This window comes from Uloborus diversus, unplaced genomic scaffold (assembly GCF_026930045.1).
Source record: "Uloborus diversus isolate 005 unplaced genomic scaffold, Udiv.v.3.1 scaffold_553, whole genome shotgun sequence".
Taxonomy (NCBI): domain Eukaryota; kingdom Metazoa; phylum Arthropoda; class Arachnida; order Araneae; family Uloboridae; genus Uloborus; species Uloborus diversus.
Genome location: NW_026558740.1, coordinates 40,212 through 67,294, shown reverse-complemented (window position 1 = coordinate 67,294; position 27,083 = coordinate 40,212). Strand labels below are relative to the sequence as shown.

Sequence of the window (27,083 nt, the reverse complement as noted above, 5' to 3'; positions counted from 1 at the left end):
GTTGGTTGGGTTTAACATAACACAGATACCTATTTCTTATATATACAAGAAAATAATAAACATTTCATGGTTGTCATTTTATGTAATAATGTCAAAAAAGCATCCAAAAATTCGTAATGCCATTCATATCACGGGTTTACACTTTCGGTCTTTGACATTCAGCAATATAGTAATTTTTCTCTTTGTTACTTCCATGTGACAATGCAAACTTTTCACTGATTGCTATTTATCATCCAGACTAAATAAATAAATTTTTAAAAAATAAGGAGAGAGTTGACAAATTTTGCAGCAGTGGTAGCATCCTCTAAACATTATTCAATTTTTTTTCTTCAGATATGAGATTTTTTTTTCATCCAAAGGAACAAAATGAGAGGGTGCCTCATGAAAAAATAACACCTTTAAAAGTAAGACGCACCCTAATATATATATATACATACATATAAAGAACTAAGATGAAGAATAACTAATGATATGATGAACCTTACGATAATCTTACAGTTAAAAAAATATTAACAGCTTCAACTGAATATCAAAGTTACCAATGTAATTTTGGATGATTTTGAAATAACAACTTTGAATGTTTTTCAAATTTTATTTGTTTGGTGTTAGGTTTTCTATGGAATTTCACCCTCCGCATCAACATTCCTTACTTTTTTTGCGAAGTTTAGATGTGTAGATACCAATAGATCATACGTAACGAAAAATGTAACAAGGAAAATATCAGTAACTCATCCAGGGATTTACAGGTACCGAATAATTTAATTTCAAAAACAGGACTTGTATGAATATTAGGGAGCTTCAAAATTATCTCATAGTACCCATGGGATAACACGACAAATAAAATGCAGCAAAGAATTAAAATAAGGAAATAAATTAAGTAATAATTCCTATAAAAATTCTCAGGATACTGAATGTAAAATTGAGACTTTGAAGTCGCCAAGCTAATTAAAAATAAAGTTAAATTAATACATAGATGGTAATTAATAGGAATGTTATAGCTAGTTGACAAAAGGATCACCAGAAAAAGAGATAAAATGAATTTTTAGAAATAGTTTTTGTGATAGAAAGTGTGAGAAAGATATTAATAGGTGCATGCATTCAGAAGTAGAAAGTTCAAAAATTTTGTCAGTAGCCTAAACAAGTAACACAAATATTACTAATGGACGCATTGAAAAAATGCAAATGAACTACAGTGGTTAAAGAATAATAATAAATAAGGCTGAAAGTAAAAATGGTTCAAAATGAATATATTACGTTGAGAAAAAGGAAATTCGCGATTGATTGAGAGTTAAAAATTTGAAGAAGATTCTTATAGTAATTTTTTTTAATGCATTTTATCACAAGGGCATCAATACTATGTTCCAAAGAATTCACCGCTCAAAAGAATGGTCATTTATTTTTAAAAGATCCTTCTGACCCGTTCATTTTAAGGATTTGTTCTTTTAGACCTATTCATTTATGATGAATACATCCTTATTACAAAGAAAACATTTCAAAAAAATTAGCGGGGTTTGACAGACATATCTAAGAAAATAAAAAGGTCCATGTCAAGTACACTGTTGCTTTTTTATAGCTAATGGTGAAACAAATTGAGGGAAAAAATATCACTGCTAAAATTTAATGGCGGTTAGCAAAGTAAAGTTAATAAGAGTCAACTTTTACATTTCTTTCATGAAAAGCTGAATGTAAAAATAAAAACAACACAATTTTGTTAATTAGCAAAACTAAGCATTTAAAACAGTTAATAATGCAATCAAAATACTAGTCAGTTTTCATTCTAATTTTTAAAACTAAGAAATATGAATGATAAACATAAAAAACTAACTTACTTTCATTATATGTCCATGAATATCATGCATTGTTACAGAAACAGTAACTTCAAGAGGACGATAAATTCGGGGATCAAATTCCTTATTATCACTATCCTTGACACTATGCAAATGCAGTGACTTTGGAGTTAAAATAGGAGCATCAAATTCAAAAAATTTTTGGCATTCTCCAAAATAATTTTCCTGAAGAAAAAACATAAATGTGCATCAATATTAACAAATATTTTGTTCTTTTAAATTTTTACTTCTCTCGAAAAAATTTTAGGCGAGACACAGAATACTAAATTTTAAGCATTTATAATAAAAATTATATCTTAAAGATACAATAATAAATAATTAATGGCAATATTTCAGTCATGAAACAGTTGCTTCTAGAATATCTATACAGTAGAACCTTGAGTACCTAAAGTGACTGGGACTAGATCTCCTTTGGTAAATCGAAAATTTCAGGAAAAAGAGGAGCTGAAAAATGGCTGTAGGGAGATAGCAAAAACTCAACTTTAGCTCTAAACATGCTCATGCTCATATTAGCAAAATAGCTACAACAAATTATATTTGTCATTTGTTCAGTAAATGCCACAGAAGTCAGAAAATACAATGTAAATTTATTAAGACATAGTATAATTAACTTTGGTGTTGTTAATAATAGAGTCAACTTTTTTTTTTTTTTTCAGGCAACTTTGAACATAATACGTAGGTAAAAAATAATTACTTAGCAAAGTTTTTCTTTTAGATTCGATCGCTTTCCCATTTATTGGCATTTAACAGGATTAGTGTTCCAGCAAATTATTTATGGTTTTGAGACAGAAAAAAAAAGTGATAGCATGCATGGCAAATTTGTATCTGCAGTAGAAATGGCTGCCCCTGGTGACCCTGAAGTGATGTTTAGATGTTTACTTATTATATATACACTCCTGTTTGTGAAAATTGCAACACCATGAAGGAAGCATCATACTTGAATGAAATTTAATGCACAGTTGAGTGGTAATGGTAAAAATAAATGATTAAATTTTTAAACCAAAAAAAACAATAAAAAGAGATAGAAAATAGCATTTTGTGTGGCCACCATGCGCTGCAATAAGAGCTGCTACACGACTCGGCATGGAGTGAAACAAAGTTTGAATATCTGCCTGCGGAAGAATATTCCATACTAGGGGGCTATCGCCCCCTGCTCACTAACGCTCGCCAACCCCCAGAACTGCGCTTCGCGATCTGAGCTCTCTATGCTTGCTCACGGGTCACCAAATATTAGTCTAGCTTTATCTGTATTAAAAAAAGGGTAGTGTTTTTTTTTATATGAATATCACAACACTTATGATTTCCATACATTTAAAGGGGAAAATTACTTTGACATGCAACTTGTGCATTGGATTATTATAAAACAAAAGTTTGCAATTCCATTATCTTTTGAGAGAAGTATGCAAAGGAACATTTTTTACTAAAATTACAAACATAATATAATCTTTGTTTCCTACATTTACTGAATGCAAAAGAAATTGCAGTGAAGAAACCCTACAATGTTGACACACTTAAAAACATTTCATGGTCATTAACTATATTATGTTCAGTGTCAAAATATGTGTGTATATATGTTTTAAAATGTCTAACAGTTGCAAAGAGCAAGCAACTTCAGACATTCTCTGAAAGCAGTAATTTAGTAAAAAAAATGTTAGAATGAGTGTTTTCAGAGTCAAGAAACCAAATCCAGTAGCACGACAGCTTATGAGGGCCAAGACCTACTGTACCCATCTCACTCCTTCTGACCAAGGGCTCTGAGGTGCTAGGCAGATGTTCCAGTTAAGAGGTCAGCCTAATGCGGAACTCCCAGGGTTTAGGTCCCAAGCATACTTGGTACTCATTTTATCGACCCACTGAAGGAATGAACAGCTGAATCAATCATGCCTAACCCTAAGATTGAACCCTCACCTGCAGCGTGGAAGCACTACCACTGAGCTTCTGGGCTTCAGAGCACTTGAATATAATTTACGAAGAAGAGAGCAGTGGGCTATGGAGTCTTTAGATGAAAGTTCTGACCGCAGATTGGTCAGAAATGCTGCTGATAGGCTAAGGTGCACAAATGCACACCGTCCTTAAATTGAGAGAATTCCGCAAGTGTTTCCGAACACATTTACGGATTAATCATGCACTTTACTGGAGAAAAAAGGTTGACCTAAGACTGATTATTATAAAACTGGAGAAAAACATTATTGTAGCAAAAAAAATATTGATTATTAACACTAATATTTGTCACACCTTGGATACCATTTATTTCATTCGATAGCAATGTGCTTTTTAAATTCAAACGTAAACAATTAAACAATTTCCCGTTAGATTACCCTTCCTAATGACTATAAATAAAGCAGAGGGTCAAAATAATTTTGTAAAAACATATTAGCAGTAAAATCAGGTTTCAAGATTCAGTTTGTTGCTTTACTTTGTCACTGTGGTTCAGTTCTAAAATCAATGCCATTGCAAAAGTATGTGAAACGTTTCGCCCTTCAGGTCTTCACGATTCAATTTGTTGCTTTACTTTGTCATTGTTGTTCAGTTCTTAACTTCAATGCATTGTAAAACTAAGTGACATGTTTTGCAATGAGAATTGTCCGATAAATTCATTTAGCCTATGTAGAATAACATAATACATTGAAGCAAGGTTTATACGTTTCTCTTCTATACGTTTTGATCAATTTTACGTTTTTTAAATTGTCCCTGGAGGGTCTAATATACATTAATCTTTACCAATTATACATTTTTTCATTTGTACACTTTTTTCATAGTCCCTTCAAAATGTATAAGCGGTGCTTCACTATATCCAAAAATGTGGTTGGGAAAAAAACTTCAGTATTTACAGGTTGCCGTTAGTAAAGCTTGACCACGAAAAGAAGGCAGTTGACCTTGAAGGGAAACATCATTTACATCATTTGTAATAGGTAGAATCTTCCAGAAAGCACCAAATAGTAAGAGGCATGGTCTCGCTAATCCTATCTATTCCAAAATAATAACAAACAACCTATTACAAAAGATACAAATGATGTTTTTGCACTAAGGTCATCCACCTTTTCTTCGTGGTAAGTTATAGCAGGGCTGTGGAATTGGACTGGTTTTGTGGTAAAGGAGTCGGAGTCGAAGGTTTAGAATTTCAAGAGACGGAGTCGGTAATTTTCTCTCAAAATTCGCAGCTCTGCCAATATTTGCGGAGTCACAGCCGGAGTCAGACTAATTTTGGGTAGAGGAGTCAGAGTCTCTAAAAATCCTGGAGTCAGAGTTAGACACTTTTCCTGCGACTCTGCAGCCCTGGTAAGTAGAGATCTTTATTGTTTGTAAGCACTATGATCAAGGGTAAAAACCTTTCGACAGCAACATCTGCTTTGCAAAGAATTTTTTTTTAAAGAAAATCAGAATACTTCTCTACATACATAATTGAAAATTTCTGGGTTTTCAGATACAACAGAGACATAATCAAATGATCTGACTCTTGAATGACTTACATGTGACATGTCTATACTGAAAAATGGTTTTGTCAAAGCTAAACAAATTTTATCAAAAGTGTGGCCCTTTGCATTATAGTCATTGGGAAGGCTAATCTAACAGGAAATTGTTCACGTTTGAATTTAAAAGGCATGTTACTATCGGATAAAATAAGTAGTATTTGAGGAAAAGTATCAGTGTTATTATTAGCATTTTTATAAAAAATAAAATAATATTTTTCTCCAGTTTTATTATTATCACTGTTAGTTCAACTCTTTTCTCCAGTAAAGTGCATGATTATACTGGAAATATGTTTGAAAACACTTACAGAACTCACTCGATTTGCAATTTGTGGTTCATGGCATGCGTTTGCATGCCTAATCCTATCTGTAGGGCTGAAGGAAGCATTTCAGACTTCGGAAATATCTAGCAGAGTAGCAGTTTAAATAAACACATGGCGAACAAAGTCCCAAAGAAAAATATCCTTTTATTTTAGCATGTTGAATGAGCTAATTCTTAGACAATGTATTTGATTCACATTGAATCCAGTTCAACAGGAACATAAAAATAAAACATTATACTGAAAACGAACAACATCTCGTCAAAAACGGCTAAAAACTTATTTTGAATTACTTTAGAATAGATGCATCTACACGAAATAAGATATTCTAAATAATTACGCCATTTTCATTTGAACTGGAGAGGACAACACGAACGTGCAGACAACACACACAACAAAAATAAGGGAGAGAGAGCAAGCTCTCAAACCTGCAGCATTAAATACCGTGAAAACACATGGTAGAACAACCAACATTCTAAATTTCAATCGCTTATACAAAATAACAAGCACTGTTGCCACTCACGAAAACTTTAAAAAACATCTCAGGGTTATCACATGCAGGAACTAAACAAAACCCAATCCAGTTCAAATGAGTAAATCGCACGAATGATGTCACTACCAATTCAATGTTGTTTAGATCGGAGCAATTTGCCCGAACACGATCTGCATGGGGCAAAAACGTATTTAAGAAGAAATAACGTGTTTTTTTTTTATCTAAATGACATTTGACTAAAATACTAACACTATCGGCAGCATTTCTTACCGATCAGCGTTTAAATCTTTCATCTAAAGACTCCCAAGCACACTGCACACTGCTCTTTTCTTTGTAAATTATATTCAAGTGATCGAAAACACTCATTCAAAAATCAAAATTCAAACGCTAGACATCTAACACTAGAAGCGAGTCTGCAGCACTTGTACACAAAGATCGTACGTAAACAAAGCGGATCGTTGCCAACGAAGAGAAAGAAATATAGGCTCGTTTTGCACCACGCATAAGCGTTTTATATCTATAGATTGTTTGTATGCGTAACCAAAGTTCGCTTGTTGAAGCAACAGGACGAGGATCACGAGCGAGACACCGCCCAACGAAATCCCACACATGTTCAATCGGTGACATATTCGGGGAATATGCAGGCCAAGCAAGAAGCTGTACCTGCTGCCAATCAAGGTAAGATTTGACAGTCCTGGCGACATGTGGATGGGCATTGTTCTGCTGGAATACAGCCCCTGGCAATCCTTGCAGGAAAGGAATAGCTTGCGGCTGTAAAACTTCGTTTATGTATCGGGTACTGTTCAAATTGCCCACAATTCATAGCAATTGCGATCGTCCATGATATGCTATGGCACCCCAGACCATAACTCTGGGCGTTCGTCCACTGTGGCGTTCGAAAATGCACTCCAGAATGTGCCGTTCACCGGCATAGCACCTGACACGAAATTCGGCCATCATGGTGCTACAAATTGAAGCGGGATTCGTCAGAAAAGACGACCTGCTACCAATCAGTACGCCAGCTCCTATGCACATTGGCCTATTGTAGCCGCGAGCGGCGATGGTTTTGCGTGAGAGGAATCCTGTATAAAGGAATCCTTGCGCGCAACACGCACTGCAGCAGACGTTTCCGAATTGATGAAGCACACAATGAAACGCCTGTAGCTGTTGACCACTGTGCTGCCAATTGTCTAGAAGAAGCTGTGCAGTCCGTTAGCACCATACGCACCAGGTGTCTGTCATCGCGAGCTGACGTCACATTTCGGGGTCGACTCCCGGATTTCAGAGCTGTCCGACCCTTGTCCGTCCACTGTTCCCAAACACGCATGATTGTGCTTCTGTTACACTGCACATGAGCCGCTACTGCACGATAAGACAATCCAGCTTCACAAAGGCCAAAGATTCTGCCTCATTCAAACTCTGAAATTTGCTCAAATTTCGCTTTCTTTCATCAAAGAGGCATAGTAAAGATTTAGTTAAAGTTTACTCAAGCATATAACCAGCGATAATCATACATGCGTTGCTACAGCCGTCTATTTGTATTCGGTTCAATCCGCCTTTCAGAGGGCGCTGCTCAGAATACGAATGCGCTACCGGTCTGCAATTCTAATCATTTGCATATCATGCCCTACTTTACATTTCCCGCAATTTTCAGCTCACTCCTGTAAATTCTTTGTGGTGTTGCAATTTTCACAAACAGGAGTGTATACATTTATAATTAAACAAATAATAAAAATATGAATAAATAAATAAAAATTTAGTGAATTGACTTCGGTTAAAGAAGGTTTCGGTACAAGGGTTTTGGATTATCAAGGTTGTTCTCTACCAGAATCTGTGCACCTTAGCCTGCTCGCTGATCTTTCTCCTCTGGAATATCAATGCCTCCAAGGTCAATAGAGGTACTGCAGGATACAGGGCATCCAAACGAAGACCTACCGCTTGGACATATCCCTTTAGCTTGCAAGAACCCGAACTATTAACTAAAAACTATAGCATTAAAATATTTAAATGTAATCAGGGTGGCACCAAATATAGTGACATATAGCCAATTTTGTCATAAAATTTGGCAAGTGAGGTGAGGCAGCCACATCAGATAGCAAAAAGAAGTTCCAAGAGAAGCAAGAAGGGGGTGAAGCCCCTTAGTTAAAATAGGAAATTTTGTGTAATGTGTTGAGTGATAACTTCCATTGTTTCTAGAACTGTCATGTAACGGCCAATTTTAACAGACTGAAAACAGTTTGAGGAAAGTACTGCACTTTCTTGGTTTTTTATTGCCAAAGAGATAACTTATGATTTTAAATGCTATTCCTTTACCAATTAAATCAAAGAATGCTAGAAATTTCAGTTCAAATGTCGTAATAAAACAGTAAAAGATGAAAATATCATCAAAGAACAAAAAGAAATGTGGTCTATTATATCTTTGCTAGGCGACAGCATGAGTCAATTTCTTTTTCTTGTCTTTAAATGTGATTGAATTTCTAGGTAGGGATTGTAAAATCTATGTTGTTAATATTTATATTGTTCAATATGTAAGATTCCAAAACGTTTAAAAGACTGTTTAAAAAGAAAGTAAATACATTAATAAGCTCATATTTGTAAAATACTTCTGACACACATAGGTCTGGTATAAGAGAAAAATCATGACCAAACATAGTGAACTTTTGATGTAGGAGGTATGGTGTGAAATTCTTTACCTTGAGAAGCACAAGTTATTGATGCATAATATACCACTATGTTATAAAAGCTCAGATCAGCTAATAGGGAAAGAACACCCGTATCCACTGTGTCAACAGCAACAACAAACTCCTTGAGAATATCTTGTCATAATGCGTGTATAAATAAGTGCAAAAAATAGTGGTTTTTAAATTTATCAAAGTTTCAGCTGGGTTGGTAGAGGTTATGGAAAGCTTCACATGCCTCACTAAAATTGAATAGATCAATTTAAAAAAAATAAAAACAAATTCAAGTCAATATTTTTGTAATTTTTGTTAAAGAATCAGAGATCAGTGTTCTCTTCTGTACACCTTTCATCTGTTTGGACATAAAGTTGAGTTTGGTTAAGACAAAATGTCAAAATCCATGAATTTGTATTTGCCATTATCCGTAACAAGAGTGGATAAGAGATACTGTGGAAAATTAATGAAACGCTTGAGTAATTGCTCTTTAAAAAATAACTGCTACTATTTATTATTGAAAAAAAAACAGAATTTTTTCTTATTATTTCTGAAATTGAATGTTTGTGGGCAAAATTGAAAAAAGGAAAATGATTATTAGCGATAGGGATAGGATGTAATCTACAATGGAAGATAGACAGTTTTATCTTTAAGCGAATTGAAATCTCCTCAGGTAAACAAGAGTAGGGGAAGGTCATTTAGTATCAGACAGCGGGTAGTAACGGACAAGGGCTGCTTCTTAATTCCACCGCCAGGGGCAGCACGTACTGGGTCAACATAGTGTGCCGTATTGTGGAAGAAAGCCACAGACGCTATATTGGTTCAAATTAACCGTTCGTTCTGGTGTGCAAAGCTAGTTGTTTGTTTGTTGAGAGAATTGCAGTGCATGAACTTAACTTCTGGGGCATATATTTACACATAAAGTAAGTTGTATTGTTTCATTGTTATACCTTTAGACTGATAGTATATTAATCTAAGTATTATGAGCTATAAAAATGTCTAGCTTAAGTAATAACATATTGGTGGTTAAAAAACTGTAGCTTTACAGTCGAGTTGTATCGGACAAACCAATTTCGGGTTGTATCGGACAAAGTTACTGGCACCAAAGTAAAATACTGATGGTGTTTTTCTTTGTCCAACAGGTTGAAATGGAAATATCACCCCATAAATGGGATGAGAGAAACAAATGAGAAAGAAGCCATTGAAAAATTGGACTTAATGAAATGACAATTAGAGAAGCTAGTGAAAGATAAACCAACCATAGGCTATATTTTTCAACTTTCATAAAAAATTATTACTTATTTTCATTTTTAGACTTGTATACTATTCTAAGTAACCGACTACTTTGTTCGTTTCATTTTTTTGCACATTAAAATGTTTTTTTCCGAACTATTTGTTTTTATTTCAACATTTTAATGTTTTGTCCAATACAACCCTCTAAAATTTAAAATTGGCCAAAAATAGAGTTTCACAAAAATTTGTTTAAAAAATACGACTCCATGTTTTTTTGTAACAAAAGTTTACAATTTATGTTAGGTAACTTAGTACAGCATAATTTAGTGTAAAAACTAATTCTTTACAAATAACAAAAAGTGTTATGATTGAAATGGCTTAGGTGTCCGATACTACCCGACCTTCCCCTATAGCTTTATTTTATAAGTAAAATATTAAAATTTTTTTCCTGATGCGCAATAAGCTTTCCACTGTTCACAAAATGATAAAAAATGTTTCAAAACAAACAGTATTCAATCATGAACAGTTCCATTGAAAAGATCTGAAATTTTAGTTCGTGTCAACCAGACTTTCATTTTAATGCATGTATTACACAATAAATTTTTATAGTAACTAAATAGCAAACCAAACTTAACAAACAAAATGTTAGTTTTACCTGTGATTTTGTATTAAATGTGGTAGTATTAAAAGAGTTCAACTGCATTATAATGCTTAGTTTAAGCTTTTAAAAGAAAGTGCATTATAAGAAAAAATATTTTAAATCTATGTAAAAGTTACATATATCTTTTGTTCTGTTTTGTTGTTTTATTTTGTTTTGTTTTTTAAATGTTTTGCAGTAAAGATTACTTGACAGATCCTGTTACTATTGGAAAAAATTATAGCTGCTTTTGGAATCAGTGCGGAAAAAAACCCTCATTAAAAATTAGTAAATGCGACACAAACTGAATTTTGCAGGCTTGTTAATAAGTTATCACTATTATTGTAAATGCATTTAAAGAATAAAAAAATAAAATGATGAATTTAAAATACTACCTTAAGATGAATGAGGACACGAAGCAAAGAACCATAAAACTTTATAACTGATGGACCAATTTCTAGTTCTAAGTGAACAATATCAGGAGGAAAAGACATAGGATCAAAATCTGGAGCTGCACCATAAGCTTTTTTCTTACAACTTTGGGATCCATTAGGCCTTATTGGTGATAACAAGATTTCCTCCTTTTCTGGTGTAGTAATGTTGAGATCTAAAACAGACTGCCCACATGGAGGTGCAGGGTGATATATGTAACTAATACTAAATGCAACAATTGGCACGGACCAGCAATCGACCCATCCAGCACTGAAATACACAGAAACAAGTACTTTTTAGTATCACACAGGAACAAATTTACCAGGCACTAAAAAAATTTTTCAACTTCCCATAGTTAAATAAGTTAAAAAGAAAAAATCATCAGTACAGACAAAAATTAACAAATCATGACTCATCCTATGTGAACTCAATGCAAAATAGTAATAAAGCAAGATGTGCTCTGTATTGAAAGTATTAGGAAAGCAACATGTATTAGTTTTAAAGAACTAGAATAATTACTTGCATTCTAACACAGAGCCAATCACTACATACACATGTACACATGCACATAGTGCAACTTTTGTACAAAGATGCAAATTCAAATTTGATTGCTAAATGCTTTTCATAAAAGCCTTTACAGCGTACACTTGAACACAAAACTATTTATCTTGCCAATTCCTTTTATAAAAACATATTTCTTGAGCATACCTATTTACTACACATGCACAAAACTGTACTATCTATGCTCATATTTTATGAGATTATTATTGTTAAACATATTGACAAGCAAAAAGATGCATAAAGAAATGCTTAAAAAGGAAAGAAGCATGATAAGTTAATATTAAGCATTATAATCAAAATATAAGAAAAATATTTCTTGTTGGAAAAAGCAATAACAGGCATCGTAATGATTGGAACATCAATAAAACCAGAAGACATAAGTGGGCTCAACATGGTGTTTTATTGGCATATATGCTCTTGAATGGAAAAACCAAATATCTAGCCTATGCCAGTTTACAGACTATTGAAGCTGATGGCATAACACATTTTTATTGGTAAAAAATTCTGCACCTCAGTGACAGACTGCCATAAGTCACACATTGGCTACTTTACAGTAGAACGATAAAACGGTCACTTAGTGCATACAAAGGATTGGACTCATGCCCTTTTAACACTTGTAAATTATTAAAAAGTTTTTTTTTTTTTTTTAGAATTACAATTATGTGGCTTGATGCAGAATATGATTCTACATACAATGCACTAATGAAGGGGAAATCAAAATTTTTGGCCTTACATTACCCAGACTCTGAGGTACAGAATTAAAGGTTAAGGCAAAACAAATATTGCTGAAATTAGGTTTTGATACATGTCTGTAAAACCTCTACAGTGTGCAGTTGAGTTATTTTGCAAAAACAATGCTCATAGGAAACCATGCCTTAAGTGGGAAGCTGTCAATGTCACTCAGACCAATATTAAAGATGACCAGATGCTGTAATGCAACTTTGCATCTTTTAAACATACACTTTATGAAAATGCAGTAAAGAAACACAAGAATTCTTTTTTTACAAAGTTGAGGAAATTTGTAAGCATAATTATGCATGATTCAGTAAATCAACCAACAGTAAAGCTAAAAATATGTACAAATAATGGAGAAAGAATGGTAAGACTGATGTAGACTACAGATGGTTGTTTACCTTTATGGAAATGATTTTAAAGTTCATTTTATGAACATATGGAGCAATTTTGGGGATATAGACAATCTGATATAGACATAGTTGAATCCATGTCAATTCAACAAGGGGTGTAACATGATGGTCTCGGATTTTTTTGAATTTAATATATGTTAAAATTCATAAAAAATAAGGATATACTTTTTATTTCTTTATTCATTTTTTTTTTTTTTTTGTTTTAGCCAAAAAATTCCTGGGCTGAGATACATGTCGCCAAAGATATCGGTCTTCTCACTTGGAATTTCCGTCAAAATTTTTAAAGACCATTATCTCAGGGACGGTAGAACATATTTTGTTGCCATTTGTTTTATTTAAAAGGATATTTTTTCTTGTTTAAAAACATATGCAGCATTTCGAAATGTATGCTTTAGTTTTTTTCCACAGTCTTTTGAAAAAAAAGTTTAAAATAATTTTTTAATTTTTCTCAAATACGTAAATTTCAAAAATTTTCATTTTTTTACAGTTTATTAGTACCACTGAGCACTATGTTCCCTGAAAAGGAGAGCTTCCACTTTTTCGTTTAACAGATTTTAGAGGTATTTGAAAAAATGAGGGTTTTTAAGGAACTCTTCACGTAATGGCAGACCTGAAAATTCAAAAAAAATTTTTGCAAGAAGTGACCAGAGAACACTTTTAATTCAGTTATATAGCAAAATTTTCATTTTGATTCGCCATTTTATCATGATATTGAATTTAGTGAGAACGAAATAGCATTGTGCTGAACTATTCTTTCGGCGATACGCTGAAGGGGAAAAGCAGCGAATCGACTGGAGGTCGCGTTCTTGTTTTCATAAAAAATAAAATTTCTGGATAAAGTAGAGACTAAAAATGAAAATATCGCTATATAACTTAATTAAAAGTGTTCTCTGGTCACTTGTTGCAAATTTTTTTTTTTTTTTTTGAATTTTCAGGTCCGCCATTACGTGAAGAGTTCCTTAAAAACGCTCATTTTTTCAAATGCCTCTAAAATCTGTTAAATGAAAAAGTAGAATCTCTCCTTTTCAAGGAACGTAGTGTTCAGTGATACTAATAAACTGTAAAAATATGAAAAGCTTTGAAATTGACGTATTTGAGAAAAATCAAAAAAATTATTTTAAACTTTTTTTTTTTCAAAAGACTGTGGAAAAAAAACTAAAGCACATATTTTAAAATGCTGCATATGTTTTTAAACAAGAAAAAATATCCTTTTAAATAAAACAAACCGCAACAAAATATGTTTTACCATTCCTGAAATAATAGACTTTAAAAATTTGACGAAAATCCCAAGTGAGAAGACCGCCATCTTTGGCGACCTGTATCTTGGCCCAGGAATAAAAAAAAACATATGTTCTTAATTTTTTATTAATTTCAACATTTGTTAAATTCAAAAAAATTCGAGACCATCATGTTACACCCCTTGTTGAATTGACATGGATTCTACCACATGGTTTTTGACAATAGTTCTAATTTGAATTTTCCATGCAAATAATTTTCGTATCAGTACCTTCATGTCATGTTTAATTCACTCCTTGAGTCCCTTTCCAAAGTCAATTCAATGTTCTTGGATGCTATTTTTATAAAATTTGTTGAAATAAACCAAAAGCATCAAAGTTCATTGGAGATGTGTCATGTAGTTTTACAGATGTTTCACTAAATAGGGACACTTTCTTTCCTATTTCTGATACTTTATGTTGTAAATAAGTAGCTGTGGACATGTGAGATTAAAGGCTTTTTCCATACAAAGCTCGAATTTGTGGATGCTATTTTCAATATACAGCTGGAATTTCTTGCTCAAAAATTTATTCTAAAATATTCCGCTGTTACTAGAGTGTAAAAAGTTGGGCCTTCCTTGAGACTGATTTTCAATTCGTCATTTTAAAAAAATGCTGCAACCATCACAAATCCATTTGAAAGTACTTATGTGCCCTCACCAAGTCAAACAGTGTAGCTTTTAAAAGTTACACCATTATTGAAAGGTTTGTTCCAAAAAGTAAAAAATTCAGTTTTGATTTTCAGGAGATTCACTTTTCTTTGAAAGATTTGAAGCTATTATGTTATATTTTTGAATGTCTTGAGTTATAATGGTTCCTGATATAATGTAGGGAAAAAAAGTTCAACCCATGCTCAATTTCAATGGTAGAAACAGAAAATGAAACATCATATATTGATAAGAAGCCTGCATTTTTAGGTATTATGAACTTGCTTCTCTTCTTAGCTATTTGTCTACTAATTCAATTGGAATCTTGGCTGCAGCTGCTATAATGTAGAGGAACTGGCTTTTCACATCACATGGTAACAATATGCAAGTCTGATAATTCTTTAAGAATGGGATGTTTTTATGAAATTTTCTTGGTGGTACACATTGTGTAATTTATTCAGCATTTATTTCAGTGCTCAAAAAGTCATGCGTTTTGATCTTTTAAGTTGAGAAATTTTTCTGATAATGTTTTCTACAACCATTTCATCATTGTTTGCTATACTCTTAGGAAATGTAAAGGAATATTTTTCTCTCGTATATCATGGCAGATAAAATATAAACAAAAAATTGACTCTAACGCTGCTGCTAGTAATAAATCTGAGGTGGCGCCTTGCCAATACGTTGTTGGGGATGCCTGAAGAAGGGTTTTTGTGTTCGATTACACTTTGGAGAACTGGGCTGCTTCAGTATGCCATGAATGAGGTAGAAGACCACACGTCTGTTGCTCAACACAGAATTATTAAATTTCTCACAAAAGAGAGCACTAAACCCTCTGAAATTCTGAGACAGCTTCATGCACAGTTTATGGAAGAAACCCTTTGCACACTCAAGTGTAAGCGTAGGATAAAAAAGGCATGGAAAAGAAACAGATGTTGAAAACAAACCTGATGAAAGGAGACACGGACAAAAATCATTGTGGAAAACATTGCTGCCATTCCTGACATTATTGAAGAAGGACAACTAATGCAGGCTATTACTGTCATCTTTTGGATGAAGCACTAGCTGCATATCGCAGCACACGAGGACACCAATTGAAACATAAGACATTTAGATAGTAGTCTGCAAGGCCACATACTTCTGCTTTAAATTGGGAAAAATTTAAGAAATTTCATTAAGCGCTTCTGAAATCCCTTAGTACAGTCCAGATTTATCGCCCTATGACTGCCATTTGTTTGGAACACTCAAAAAAGACTTAGGAGGACAGCAATTTGATGATGATTTAAGTGTATAGAGAAGTTTGTGTGCAGTTAGCTCTGCACATGTCTCTCTTTTCTTTGTAAGAATCTTATTTGTAATTAGAGTAAGGGCAATATGAGAAAGAGGATGGCTTATGAATTTTTTTTTTTTGGTTGATACAAACAACTTTTTTAATGAAATTCTGGTTTATATTTGATCTACTCTCCTATTTTACTTTCACACTTTTCAATATTTTTATTCTTTCTACATTGTTTTAAAAAATGTTTAAGTGAGCTATAGGGGGATTTCACATAACATAGAACTTGGTGTTAAAAAAAAAAAAAAAAAGAAGAAGAAGAAAAGAAAAAGAAAAAAAATGTCTCAAACTTTTTTTTTTCTTTTATGTGTGTGTGTTCTCTGTATTAATTGAAATTTACAAGTTAGAACGCTGTAACCCCAGGTGAGCCTGTTTCTTTTTGAAAGAAAACTTGTTCTGGAAGCAAATTCTGGTGAAATTCTCTCTCTGTCTGAAGCAATTCAAATGTGCATATTTTATTATTTTAGCCTGTTTTTGCAATTATATAATTGCATTTTTTCCGACAAATTTATTCAATAAGAAGACAATTATTATAGCATGTTATAGAATTTCTCCTTAAAATAAATGAAAGGAATTGATTGTTAAATCATTCCTTTTATTTATTTTTTTTATTATTATTTCTTTCCTTCTTTCTAATGTGAGTCCCAAAATTTAGTCATTTATTTATTTCAACCATTGTAAAATTTACAGCATGTAAATAAAAACATTAAAACTTTCTCCTACACATTTATATTGCCAAAAAAGAAATTTTAGGCCGATTTGATTATTTTTTTATTATTCTACATTGAAAATAAACATCTTTATTTTGTAATGTGAGTCACACATAATGTATGTTAGGGCCAATACAAGATAACACTAACTTCTTAATGGTATTTATTGCATAATACTGCTACTTTAGGGGCTAATAGGAAGTTAGCATTTATACACACACCTATATATACTTCATAATACTACTGACATTAATTTAATAGGATAATTTTAATTAGTTTTGTAATGTTTTAGTTATTTTAAGGATCAACATTTGGCTCTCAGATTTCTAATATGTTTCTATTATGTGTTCCACGTGAACATTTTTACCTTCTGTAGTACTAAAAGGTTTTTTCTTCCGATAAAAGAGAAGTTTTTAAACTCTTACGCCAGTAACAGCAGAATGGCAAAAAGGGTGCTGAGAAAAATTGAAGCAAGAAGGGAAGTACAATAGACAGAAACATTGCCTCCAGATGAAGGAATGTAGGAAGAGGAAAGTTGTAATACTGAAACTCATTGTCTCAAACAATTCAAGATGAGCTAAAAAATAAAGAAAGAAAACTTTCAAGGGAAAAAAGTGGCTTAATTCAGGCTTCTTAAAAATCACCTTTTAGAGACAATCTGCAGACAATTTCTTAGTTGGGGCAGAAAAAAAAATCTTAATTGTGTTAAGGAAATAATAATCTTAAATCTCAGCCAGTAAAGATTTGCACAGTATTTTCTGGGATATAATACACAGATAGATGTACTTCTGTTTCTTTAAGCTTAGTATTGTATTTTTAAACATAACATTTCTCAGTGCTCATTTAGATTTTGAAATTACTGTAATGTTGGTGTATCTTGCAGAATATTTAGGGGATTTTCAATTTGCATCACAGACTGCCAGAAGAAACTCTACTACCTGGTGTGTAAGTACACTGGCCAAAACAAGGCAAAATTTGCTCAACTCACCTCATCACAAAGCTGTAAGCATGAGAAAGTCATACATCAGTAAATACAATATGGATCAGAGAAGAAGGTTTCAAGTGTCCAAAGAAATCATACAAAGAATTTTTTTATGCAAAGAAAATCGAAACTAAATTTAAGAATTTTATAAAAGGAATGATTTAAGCAGATTAGTTTGAAGGAGAAAAGGTATGGTTACAATAAGGGAAATTTTTTGAAAAGTAAGTTCAATATCTCGTTTATTCTTACTTGAGCTGTTTGAAACTCACTATCCATCAGTCCTAGTTGAGAAAAATCTTTGAAAAGTAACAGCCAACTAATTTTACAACCATTATGCAATAATTAATGTAATGATTGACATCAGATGGAATGTGATATAGCAGGGGTTCTCAAACTTTTTCGGCTCATGGCGCCCTTTGACGAAATACTTATCTTGCGGCACCTCAGTCAATCTGTATTATATGTAGATAAATACACTAAATAAGCCTAACCTAATTTTTTATAACCAAATATCATGCTCATTTATAACTGAATTCATATTCATCAGATGGCTTATTGGGCTACAATCTACTTTTCTAGGATATCAAGTAATAGGAAAAAAATGACAGGACACAAAGACAGGTTTCTCTTTGAATTCGTCAACTACATAAATTAGGCTTGAAGAACAGTAAACTTTTTTTATGCTAGTAAACTACAGTGAACAACGTAGAAAACAAAATGTAGTAAAATCAGATAAGTTAATTTTGACATCTCTCTTCTGTAATAGGGTCATTCGACGAAAAAGTTAACCTGCAGGCCAAAATTTCAAACTCATTAAATAGTAATATGTTATACATAATTTTAGAGATAACATTCTTAATTTTCGAATCTCGTAAAAGGTTTTTCAAAATGAATGCCGTGCGTAGAATAATTACTGCTTAAAGATCTTCAACAACATGTAAATTTTAACTATGAAGCATTCAAGAAACGCGACCTGTAATTTTTTAAGCATACATTCCATGCAAATATTTTTTTTTCAGTTATTGCTTATATTTTGAGATTTCAGTTTCTTCAATCTTTCATTGAATTTTAATTTTTTTCTCGTTGAGCCTAATTTGAATTCTGTGTTGAACAGCCTGTAACGTTCATCACAAAATGATGTATTTTCCCTTCCACACTTTTTATAGGACTATAAAAAAAATTTTGCTTTATTCTCTTCCCAAGAACTTCTCAGAATGCATTTAAAATGGTGAATTTTAATTAAATTATTTACACAATTAGCTATCAGTGTGACGAACGTAACATATTGTGACGAACGTAATCACTTGAAACAAACACTGCATCTTTCAAACGTTTAGTTCAATAACAAATAAAATGTAAATTTTGAAATAGTTGTTTTTTTAATGTTAATGTATAATATTTTGTAATTTTTGCAACAATTAACTCAATTTTCAACACATATTTGTGGAATTTTCTTGGGTTGAATTTTATGGAAAAATCGGCAGCTCAAAAAAAAAAGAGAGAGAGTTAAAGCAGAGTAAGAATGGCAGATAAACAAAAAGAAAACGACAGGAAAAAAAGCAGCAGAGCATATGCCAATATTACGGCAAAAAAAAAAAAAAAAAAACACAAACACACACACAACGATTTTTAAAAACAAACTGACATGTGCATCACATGACTTCCTTTTATGCCAATTTAATGATAATAGCTCCTTGGAGTAAGCAGGGAAACACTAACTATTTTCACCCTTAGTTTCTTGCAAACAGAAGCAAAAAAAGTTTTACACAGATTTATTTCCCCATTATTGGCAATTTTAATGTGATTCAGTGGTTAACTCTTTAAATATCACCAACATTGGCCGAATTAAAACCAGATTTAAAAAAAAAATCTTCAAAGTTATCTCCAAGTTGGCGACAAAACTTGGCAGCCGAAAGCTTGGCGATATATCGCCAAGTGTTTGACAAATTACAACACCACTTGAGTTAGCATTGAAATCAACAATGATTTCCCCCAAAAAAAGTAAAAGACCCCCTTAGGATCATCCGAATGCAACCAAAAGGGAAGGTGCACAACTAGACCCCACTAGGAGTCTATGTACCAAATTTCAACTTTTTAGGACATACCATTTTTGAGTTATGCGAGATACATATGCACACACATACGTACATACGGACGTCACGAGAAAACTCATTGTAATTAACTCCGGGATCGTCAATATGGATATTTCGGGTGTCTGTACGTTCCTAGGCATATATCCACATGCGGTCGGGTCGGGAAAAAAAATCAAATTCGGGGGTGAGCAAAATGGAAATTAAGGCCGATTTTTGAGTGAACATTTTTTCGCGAATACAATACTTCCTTTTTTGTAAAAGGAAGTAAAAAAAAACAAAAATCAAGAAGACTGAGGAATTGAAAATGAGAAGTCAGGAGATGAAAATCAATTTTAGAGAAGCTAGTAAGCTCGCTTTATATAGAGTTGTAAACCAATGCAACTTTGCCTTTCTCAACAACTAAGTTTACGGTAAAATTCAAAAAGCATGCTCTTCCATGTAGTCCCAGGAACAAAGGCTTTTATATGTTACCTTGCTACATAGTAATAATAATATTGGAATGTCAATGAATCTGTGGCAAAAAGGAAAGTCAAAAAGTTCTTGGAAGACTTCTTGAAAAAACAATCCTTACATGGATATTGTTTTCGCAAAGAAGATTACATTTCTTGATAGCTTTCTGGAAATAAAAAGTTCCGCTTATGTGTGATGTAAAAAAAAAGTGAGTTGTAAAGACCAAAGACAGAAGAAAAACTTCTATCTTTTCTTATTTATTACATTCTAAACTGCCATTTCACTCATAAGTTTTCTCTCATGCCAAGCTCTTGTTCTTTCTGCATCTGACTTTGATATATTCACGAAATGAGTGTACATTTTAATGAAGAAAATACATTATAAACAGTGGGAAAACTAAAAATTGCTTGAAATCTGCCTTTTAGCTGTTGCCAAAAACAATAAAAAATCATAGTAATAATAAAGTTAATTTTTATAATAAAAGTTAATAACTAAATTCAAGGCTAAACCTTAGCAATGTGGATTACGCTCTTAAACTTAAATCAAAGAAATCCCTGAAAACCTCCATTATTAGAAACGTTTAAAGTGACCAAAATCCATAAATATATGCTTACAAGCCTTGAAATTATATTGTAAATTTTATTAACAAAATTAAATTCAAACGCTAACATTTTTTAATTTTTCTGGTAACAATTAAAAACAACTACATCATTTCCGTCACACAAAAAGGTTGGGGATCAGAAAATCAAAGCTCTTGCATTAAAGTTTCACTTCAAAACAGAGGAGAAAAAAATAAATTTTGCACAAAGCCAATAAAAAAACATTTACTTAATCAAGTTGAAAAATTGTTGCTTTAAGTGTTATTTTTTAAGACAAAGTATCAGTGCTTACTTATTAATTAATATTTAGACACGTAACAGTCTAAAAAACTAATAGAGTCTTCACCATGACGAACGTAATTTCAGAGTAATGCTCTTCAATGTTACATTCGTCACACGTCATATTTTGAAGAAATAATCATTTCTGTCACATTATGAGAAAAATGAGTATTATTCTGCATGAAAAATAAAAGTTAAGGAATGAAACTAACACACTGCATTGTTTTTACAATAAGATGTACCTAAACTTTAGATAAATTGAGAGCTGAATTTCATGTTGCAAATTCAAGATTGCAAAAATGTTAAGATCGTCACACTATAGTAATTTAGCTTCAAAAACCAATTTATCTGATTTATACTGTGTTTTCTTGCATCAATATTACATAGAAATTTTATTCTTTCATAAAATTTCACAAAACCGCAAGTAAATGATTATTAGACATTTTAAACTCATGCTATGCAACGAAACCGAGTCTCTGAATGTTACGTTCATCACTATGGAATGACCTCGTAGCTTTTGCTACATTGTTGCCTGGGAGTCAATAACTGCTTGCTGAAAATTCTTAATCATAAGTCAGGCTTTATGATGACGATAAAGACACGATATAGCCAATTTTTATTATGCTACATTAAAAAATAAGGGGATGACTTCATTGGTCTACATGACGTTTATTTGGCATAAACAGTTATACATATGGATACAATGGACACCTTGCGGCAGCTCTTGCCATAGCACCCTGTTTGAGAACCCTTGTGATATAGTATTGAATCCTGTAAAAGTTGGCTGTCTCCCATTTACTGGAAAAATTAGATGTCATGACACTGCTTCAATCATTTTGTCATTTCCTTTGAAATTTAAAACGACAATGAGTGCATTGCAGTCAAATGCTACTTTCCAGAGACTGACCCTATAGACTGACATGAAAAAATTCACATGTGTACAAAGGTTCAAGGTCAGCTTATGCGAGCGCACTTGATCTATATGCAGCATGTTTTCACACACACAAAAAAAGGCCATGAAAGCTAGTTAGTTTTATTAAAAATTTGAACAAGAGTATTAGTATGAACGAAGTTAAGCTGAAGGAGCAATAGATCAACAATAAATAAGTACTGATACTGACATTGGTAAAACATATCTATTAAACTAGCCAAAAGTTGTATTCCAATATACCTAACATTCTTATCACCTGTAAATTTCTTCTAAGTCAAACAAGGTTATTTTATTTTATAAATTTAATCTCAGCAAGGTACAGAGATTCACCCTTTTCAGGAATTCCGATAAATAGATGCAAGAAAATTGAAAACACTTTTGCCTTTTCAAACCTCAAGTATAAATAGCAGATCTTAATTGAATAAAGCATCCGGAAACTTTTCCAAATGCATCCTAGGTAGCACCAGTAACGTTTCAAGATTTCAAAAACATTTAAAAATGATTTTCACAATGTTAAAACCACTTTAAAAGTTTTATAAATCAGGGGTGCTACCTGGCATGACGCTATTTTATGATAAAAGAGTAGTACTGTGCAGCTATTACCTACTTCACATCCCACCCACTTCTTCTAACTCTGCAGTCAGAAGATTGCACCACCTCTCAGATGTAACTTTTTTCTTCTCCCACACAACTCAACTTGTATCAATATTTTTTTATAGAAGACTTTTTTTGAGCTTCAAGAAACAGCATTTAAATTTTTGATTGATTTCTTTTACTGAAATTTTATATTTAGAACTAGCTAAGCACTATTATTTGAACTCACATGTGATAGAGATTATACTGAGATAAATAAAATATATTTCTATTTTATATTGCTATGCAAGGAGCAAGATAATACTTTGAGTTTGCATACAGGGTATCAAATAATACAACAGTAACTATTTGTAAGGTAATTATTAACACAGAATTAGGAATTTCACTATTTAAATCCATTGCAAATAGAGTACTTAAAATATTTTTCATGTCAATTGTGTTTTTGAAAATCATGTTTGCTAAAATAAACTTCTAGTTATTAAAGTATAATTATGCTGTTTTGTGTATAAAAAATTCACACATAAAATGACATTAGAAATCAGAATATTATGAAACTGAAAAAAAAATTCAAGTTATACCTTGTTTTTGCCATATTTCTCCATTTCTTGCAGTTTACAACATGAGGTGCTGGAGATCCTTCTCTAGATGTTAATTTTGAACATTTCTCAAGCATCAATAAAATGTCTCTATTAGTATTAACTTCAGGAAGATAAAGAGACATATCACAACTTTCTCCCTGTTAAATGATGGGGGATGTTTTAAAAGGAGACAAATCATTTAACAATGCAATATATGTTGAATATGAGATAAAACAACATATGGCAACTGACAATAAAAACCAAACTTTGAAGTCATAGTACAAGCAACAAATAAAGGTTTTTTCTGGACAAAATTAAATTCCATTATGTATTAATTAAATCAACATGCCCACCATTTGACATTTTTCAGTTTTATACAGCCTTAGTCTTTTAAAACTTCATTTCTATTTTTGAACATATAGAATGGTGAATCTAGAATAATTATCACAGATGGTCCTAACGAACTGTGCTTTATTAAGAGAAGGCAATGAAGCCTTTTTCTGTCCATCTGTGAAAGAGAGTTCTAAAATATTCTTTTTATTTATTCTACTTATACAATTAAACTTAATTCTGTTCATTTTTTTCATGTTATACATCTAAATTGCACCTTTCAGACTATCAAGACCAAACACATTACCAGAACAAGAAAATTCATTCACAGGTTTGGAGATTAAATGCCCAAATTGCTTATGCTACACCATAAAACTATCTATTAGGGTGTCTATTCTAGATCAGCCTTCAACGTCCCTGATGTTCCAGAGACCTTTGTTCCGCAATTATAACTAACTTATGGAGCTCATATCTGGTTTACTTTAATTTAAATAACTGTAGCAGAAATTCAGTCTTATCCAACAAAAATACAGGAGACAAACAAAGATGTAGGGAAAACTGTCCAAATCCATTTGGTTCAAAGGAAAGATTAAATATTGTGATGAGAAAAGGAAAAGAACGCAAAGTCACATTGATAGGTTTGAACAGCTTTCAGCACTTGATGGACAGATGGATTGAGGGGAGGATTAACAAGTTGGTACTAGTACTTAGAGGCGGCAAAAGGAACAGGTGGGAAAATCAATAACTGAATTTGGAACTGGGCTATGCAGTGGGGATTTTGAGGACATAAAAAAAATTTCATCTTGTCAAGAGGACACAAAGAATTAAAAAGGAAAAAAGGATTGCATGAAGGAGTGAAATATACTGAACAGTTCTTTCTTACTAAGACTTCAGAGCTATAATTTCTTTTTCTTGACATAGTGATTTCAAACCTTTTACCGAAAAAAAAACCCCTCTATCCTTGCCTTAGTAATTATTAATTTCCTTGCCTTTTTGCAGAAGTTAACCTTTTAACTTTTCAGGTTTTCTAGTGCTGTAGTGTTTTGAATGATATAAAATTCATCAAAGCAAATTTCTTAGCTATTATTTTTAACTTGTTTTATGATAACACTATGAACAGAAAGATGAACATTTGTGCCTGACATAAGATTTTTAAATATACCAGGGACATAATCTCATCACACAAATGCAAATACAGTGGCTCCCAAAAGTGTTCATACACATACGACTTTCAATGAAATAGGACCTTATCCATTGGTTAGAACTAATATTTCAGCACAGGTATTTAATTATTAGATCTATGATCAATTTTCAACAAAACTACATGACATTTTTTTAAAAAATACAAAAACTTAATTTTTAAAAAATCAAAAACCAAAAAGTGCAAGAAATTTTATCTCACAAAAGTTTTTGTACACTTTAAAAAATGTCTATATACTATTGAATAATCTAACTTATTAAGTTATTATTTAGTAGAATATCATGCAGTATCACAGTATCAACAACACCTTTCAAACGTCTGGGAATAGATTTCATTCTTTTTTCTTTCTTTTTTTTGCGTAATTTCTGAGCAAGTGTTCAAAACCACACTTTGAGTCTTATCGTTTCTAGCTCTATTTTCGTTCCAAAGCCCTATTTTCGTAATCTAGCCTCCAGCTATCACTAAATATATTACATTAAGTTCAAATCTGGAGATTGAAGGGGTATTTTCTAAATGTTAGGACAATTTTTTGGGACAACAAACGCTGAAAACCGTAGTGCTTCTTATCGTTATCTTGATAAAAAACAAAGTTGTTTCTGACAACCAAATTTTTGGCTAAGAGTTTAAAATTGCTTTTTAAAATATTTAAATGAACAACATGATTCATTATTTCATCAAACTGGTCCTAGTAAGTTCTTGCGATTAAGTTCCTAATTTTTCCTTCTTTTTACAATTATACAACAATTTAACCAAAAAGGATGAATTTATTTTCGTGTGTAAGTAAGACGTTATTCCAAAACCTTTTGAGCTTATTTATCATTGGTTTTGCAACGAAAAGCATTAAGCTTTCTGCTTTTCGCACGGCCAAGAAAATTTCTGCGGGAAGAGGTCCCATGTAATCTAGCTAATCAGAGAACTTGGCGAACAATTTTAGGTGAAAATTAAATGTAAAAATTTTCATTTAACTCTGCGGAAACTTTTACAGCACTCAAATGTATATTTTTCATAATTTTTTTAACTGTAAATCTCCGATCACACTTTGTCAACTTTGCCGGTTGACCTTTTCTAACCTTGTTTTCGGTCTGATTATTTTCTTTTAAGCATTTTATCAAGCACTTTACTACATAATGGAATAAATTAACTAGTTTAGAGATATTTTAAACCAATTTACCGCTACTGTGGGGAAAAAATTCAACTTTTGAATGGTGTTTGTGGTTTTTTGAATACCAGCCATTTTAAAGTAATAAGCACAATATTAAAAAATAAATAAACAAAAAATTAAAGCCAAATGACCTTTAAGGGTCAACACAATGCAAAAACAATAAAAAAAAATGACATATGATATTTTTAATCATGAATTTATTCGAAAATATTTGAGCGTACGATGACTTTTGTGACGTATTATTTCTGTCTCTTCTTTTTTTGACCCATTTCAAAAAGAAGATCGGTCAGTATTTTGACAATGACATAGGAAGGATGTGAAAAAAAAAATTGGACTTCATATTCGAATTCAGTTTGGCGTTAGTTTGGTTTTACTAAACAATTTCAAAGTGTACGGACACTTTTGGGAGCCACTGTATATCTTTTTAAATATTTAACTATCTCATACATTTATTTTATGGTTCTAGATATATAATAAAAAAAAATTAAAACAGTCCTAAAACATTTAGGGGTCTAAAAACTTTAAGGTACAGATATCAATACCTCAGGATTCACTGAGAAAAAAGTTTTCAAAAACTCTCAAGGGAAAATTGAACAGATCCATAAAAATTCAATCAAACATTTAATTGCACAGCAAAAATTCACACTTGATAAAACAATGAATAATTTGTTTGCATAAAAGTATTTCAAATTGTATTTTTCACAGCAGGTATTTTAAAATACATGGATCCCAAAAAAAAAGTAAATACCATTGTGCTAAAAAGTAAAAGGAAAATCAACATAAAAAAAGCCGATTAAAGAAAAAAAAGATAGTTGACAGGTTTACAAGGAATCTTTTTCTTAATGCAAAAAGATGTGATTTTATTGATATAAAAGCATCCAACAAAAGGTATTGAAAAGCTATAAGTATCAGTGGGGTCTCTTGACAACCATAAGTTCAGACCTTTTTGCACTGAAAAGGGGGTTCCTAACACTCCAAAACATGCATCGACAACTTTTTGCAAAATTGTGTGTGTTTTTTTTTTTTTTTACATTGTTGATATTACTTTTACATTTATCCTTTATGAATGTTATGCACTGTGAAGAATCTTAAATAAACTCTCAAAGCATA

At 32.1% G+C, this 27,083-nt stretch overlaps 1 protein-coding gene across 1 annotated transcript in view; it reads right to left on the bottom strand.

Moving 5' to 3' along the window:
- The window catches only part of LOC129233623 (bridge-like lipid transfer protein family member 1), a gene marked incomplete at both ends in the record, with an annotated part of 120,068 nt that overhangs the window by 57,496 nt on the left and 35,489 nt on the right, over positions 1-27,083 (bottom strand). Inside the window, 3 exons of the mRNA XM_054867598.1 lie at positions 1,830-2,012; positions 11,068-11,374; positions 23,281-23,438. Of these exons, the coding sequence (XP_054723573.1) occupies positions 1,830-2,012; positions 11,068-11,374; positions 23,281-23,438 (648 nt within the window). The remainder of the gene's footprint in view (positions 1-1,829; positions 2,013-11,067; positions 11,375-23,280; positions 23,439-27,083) is intronic.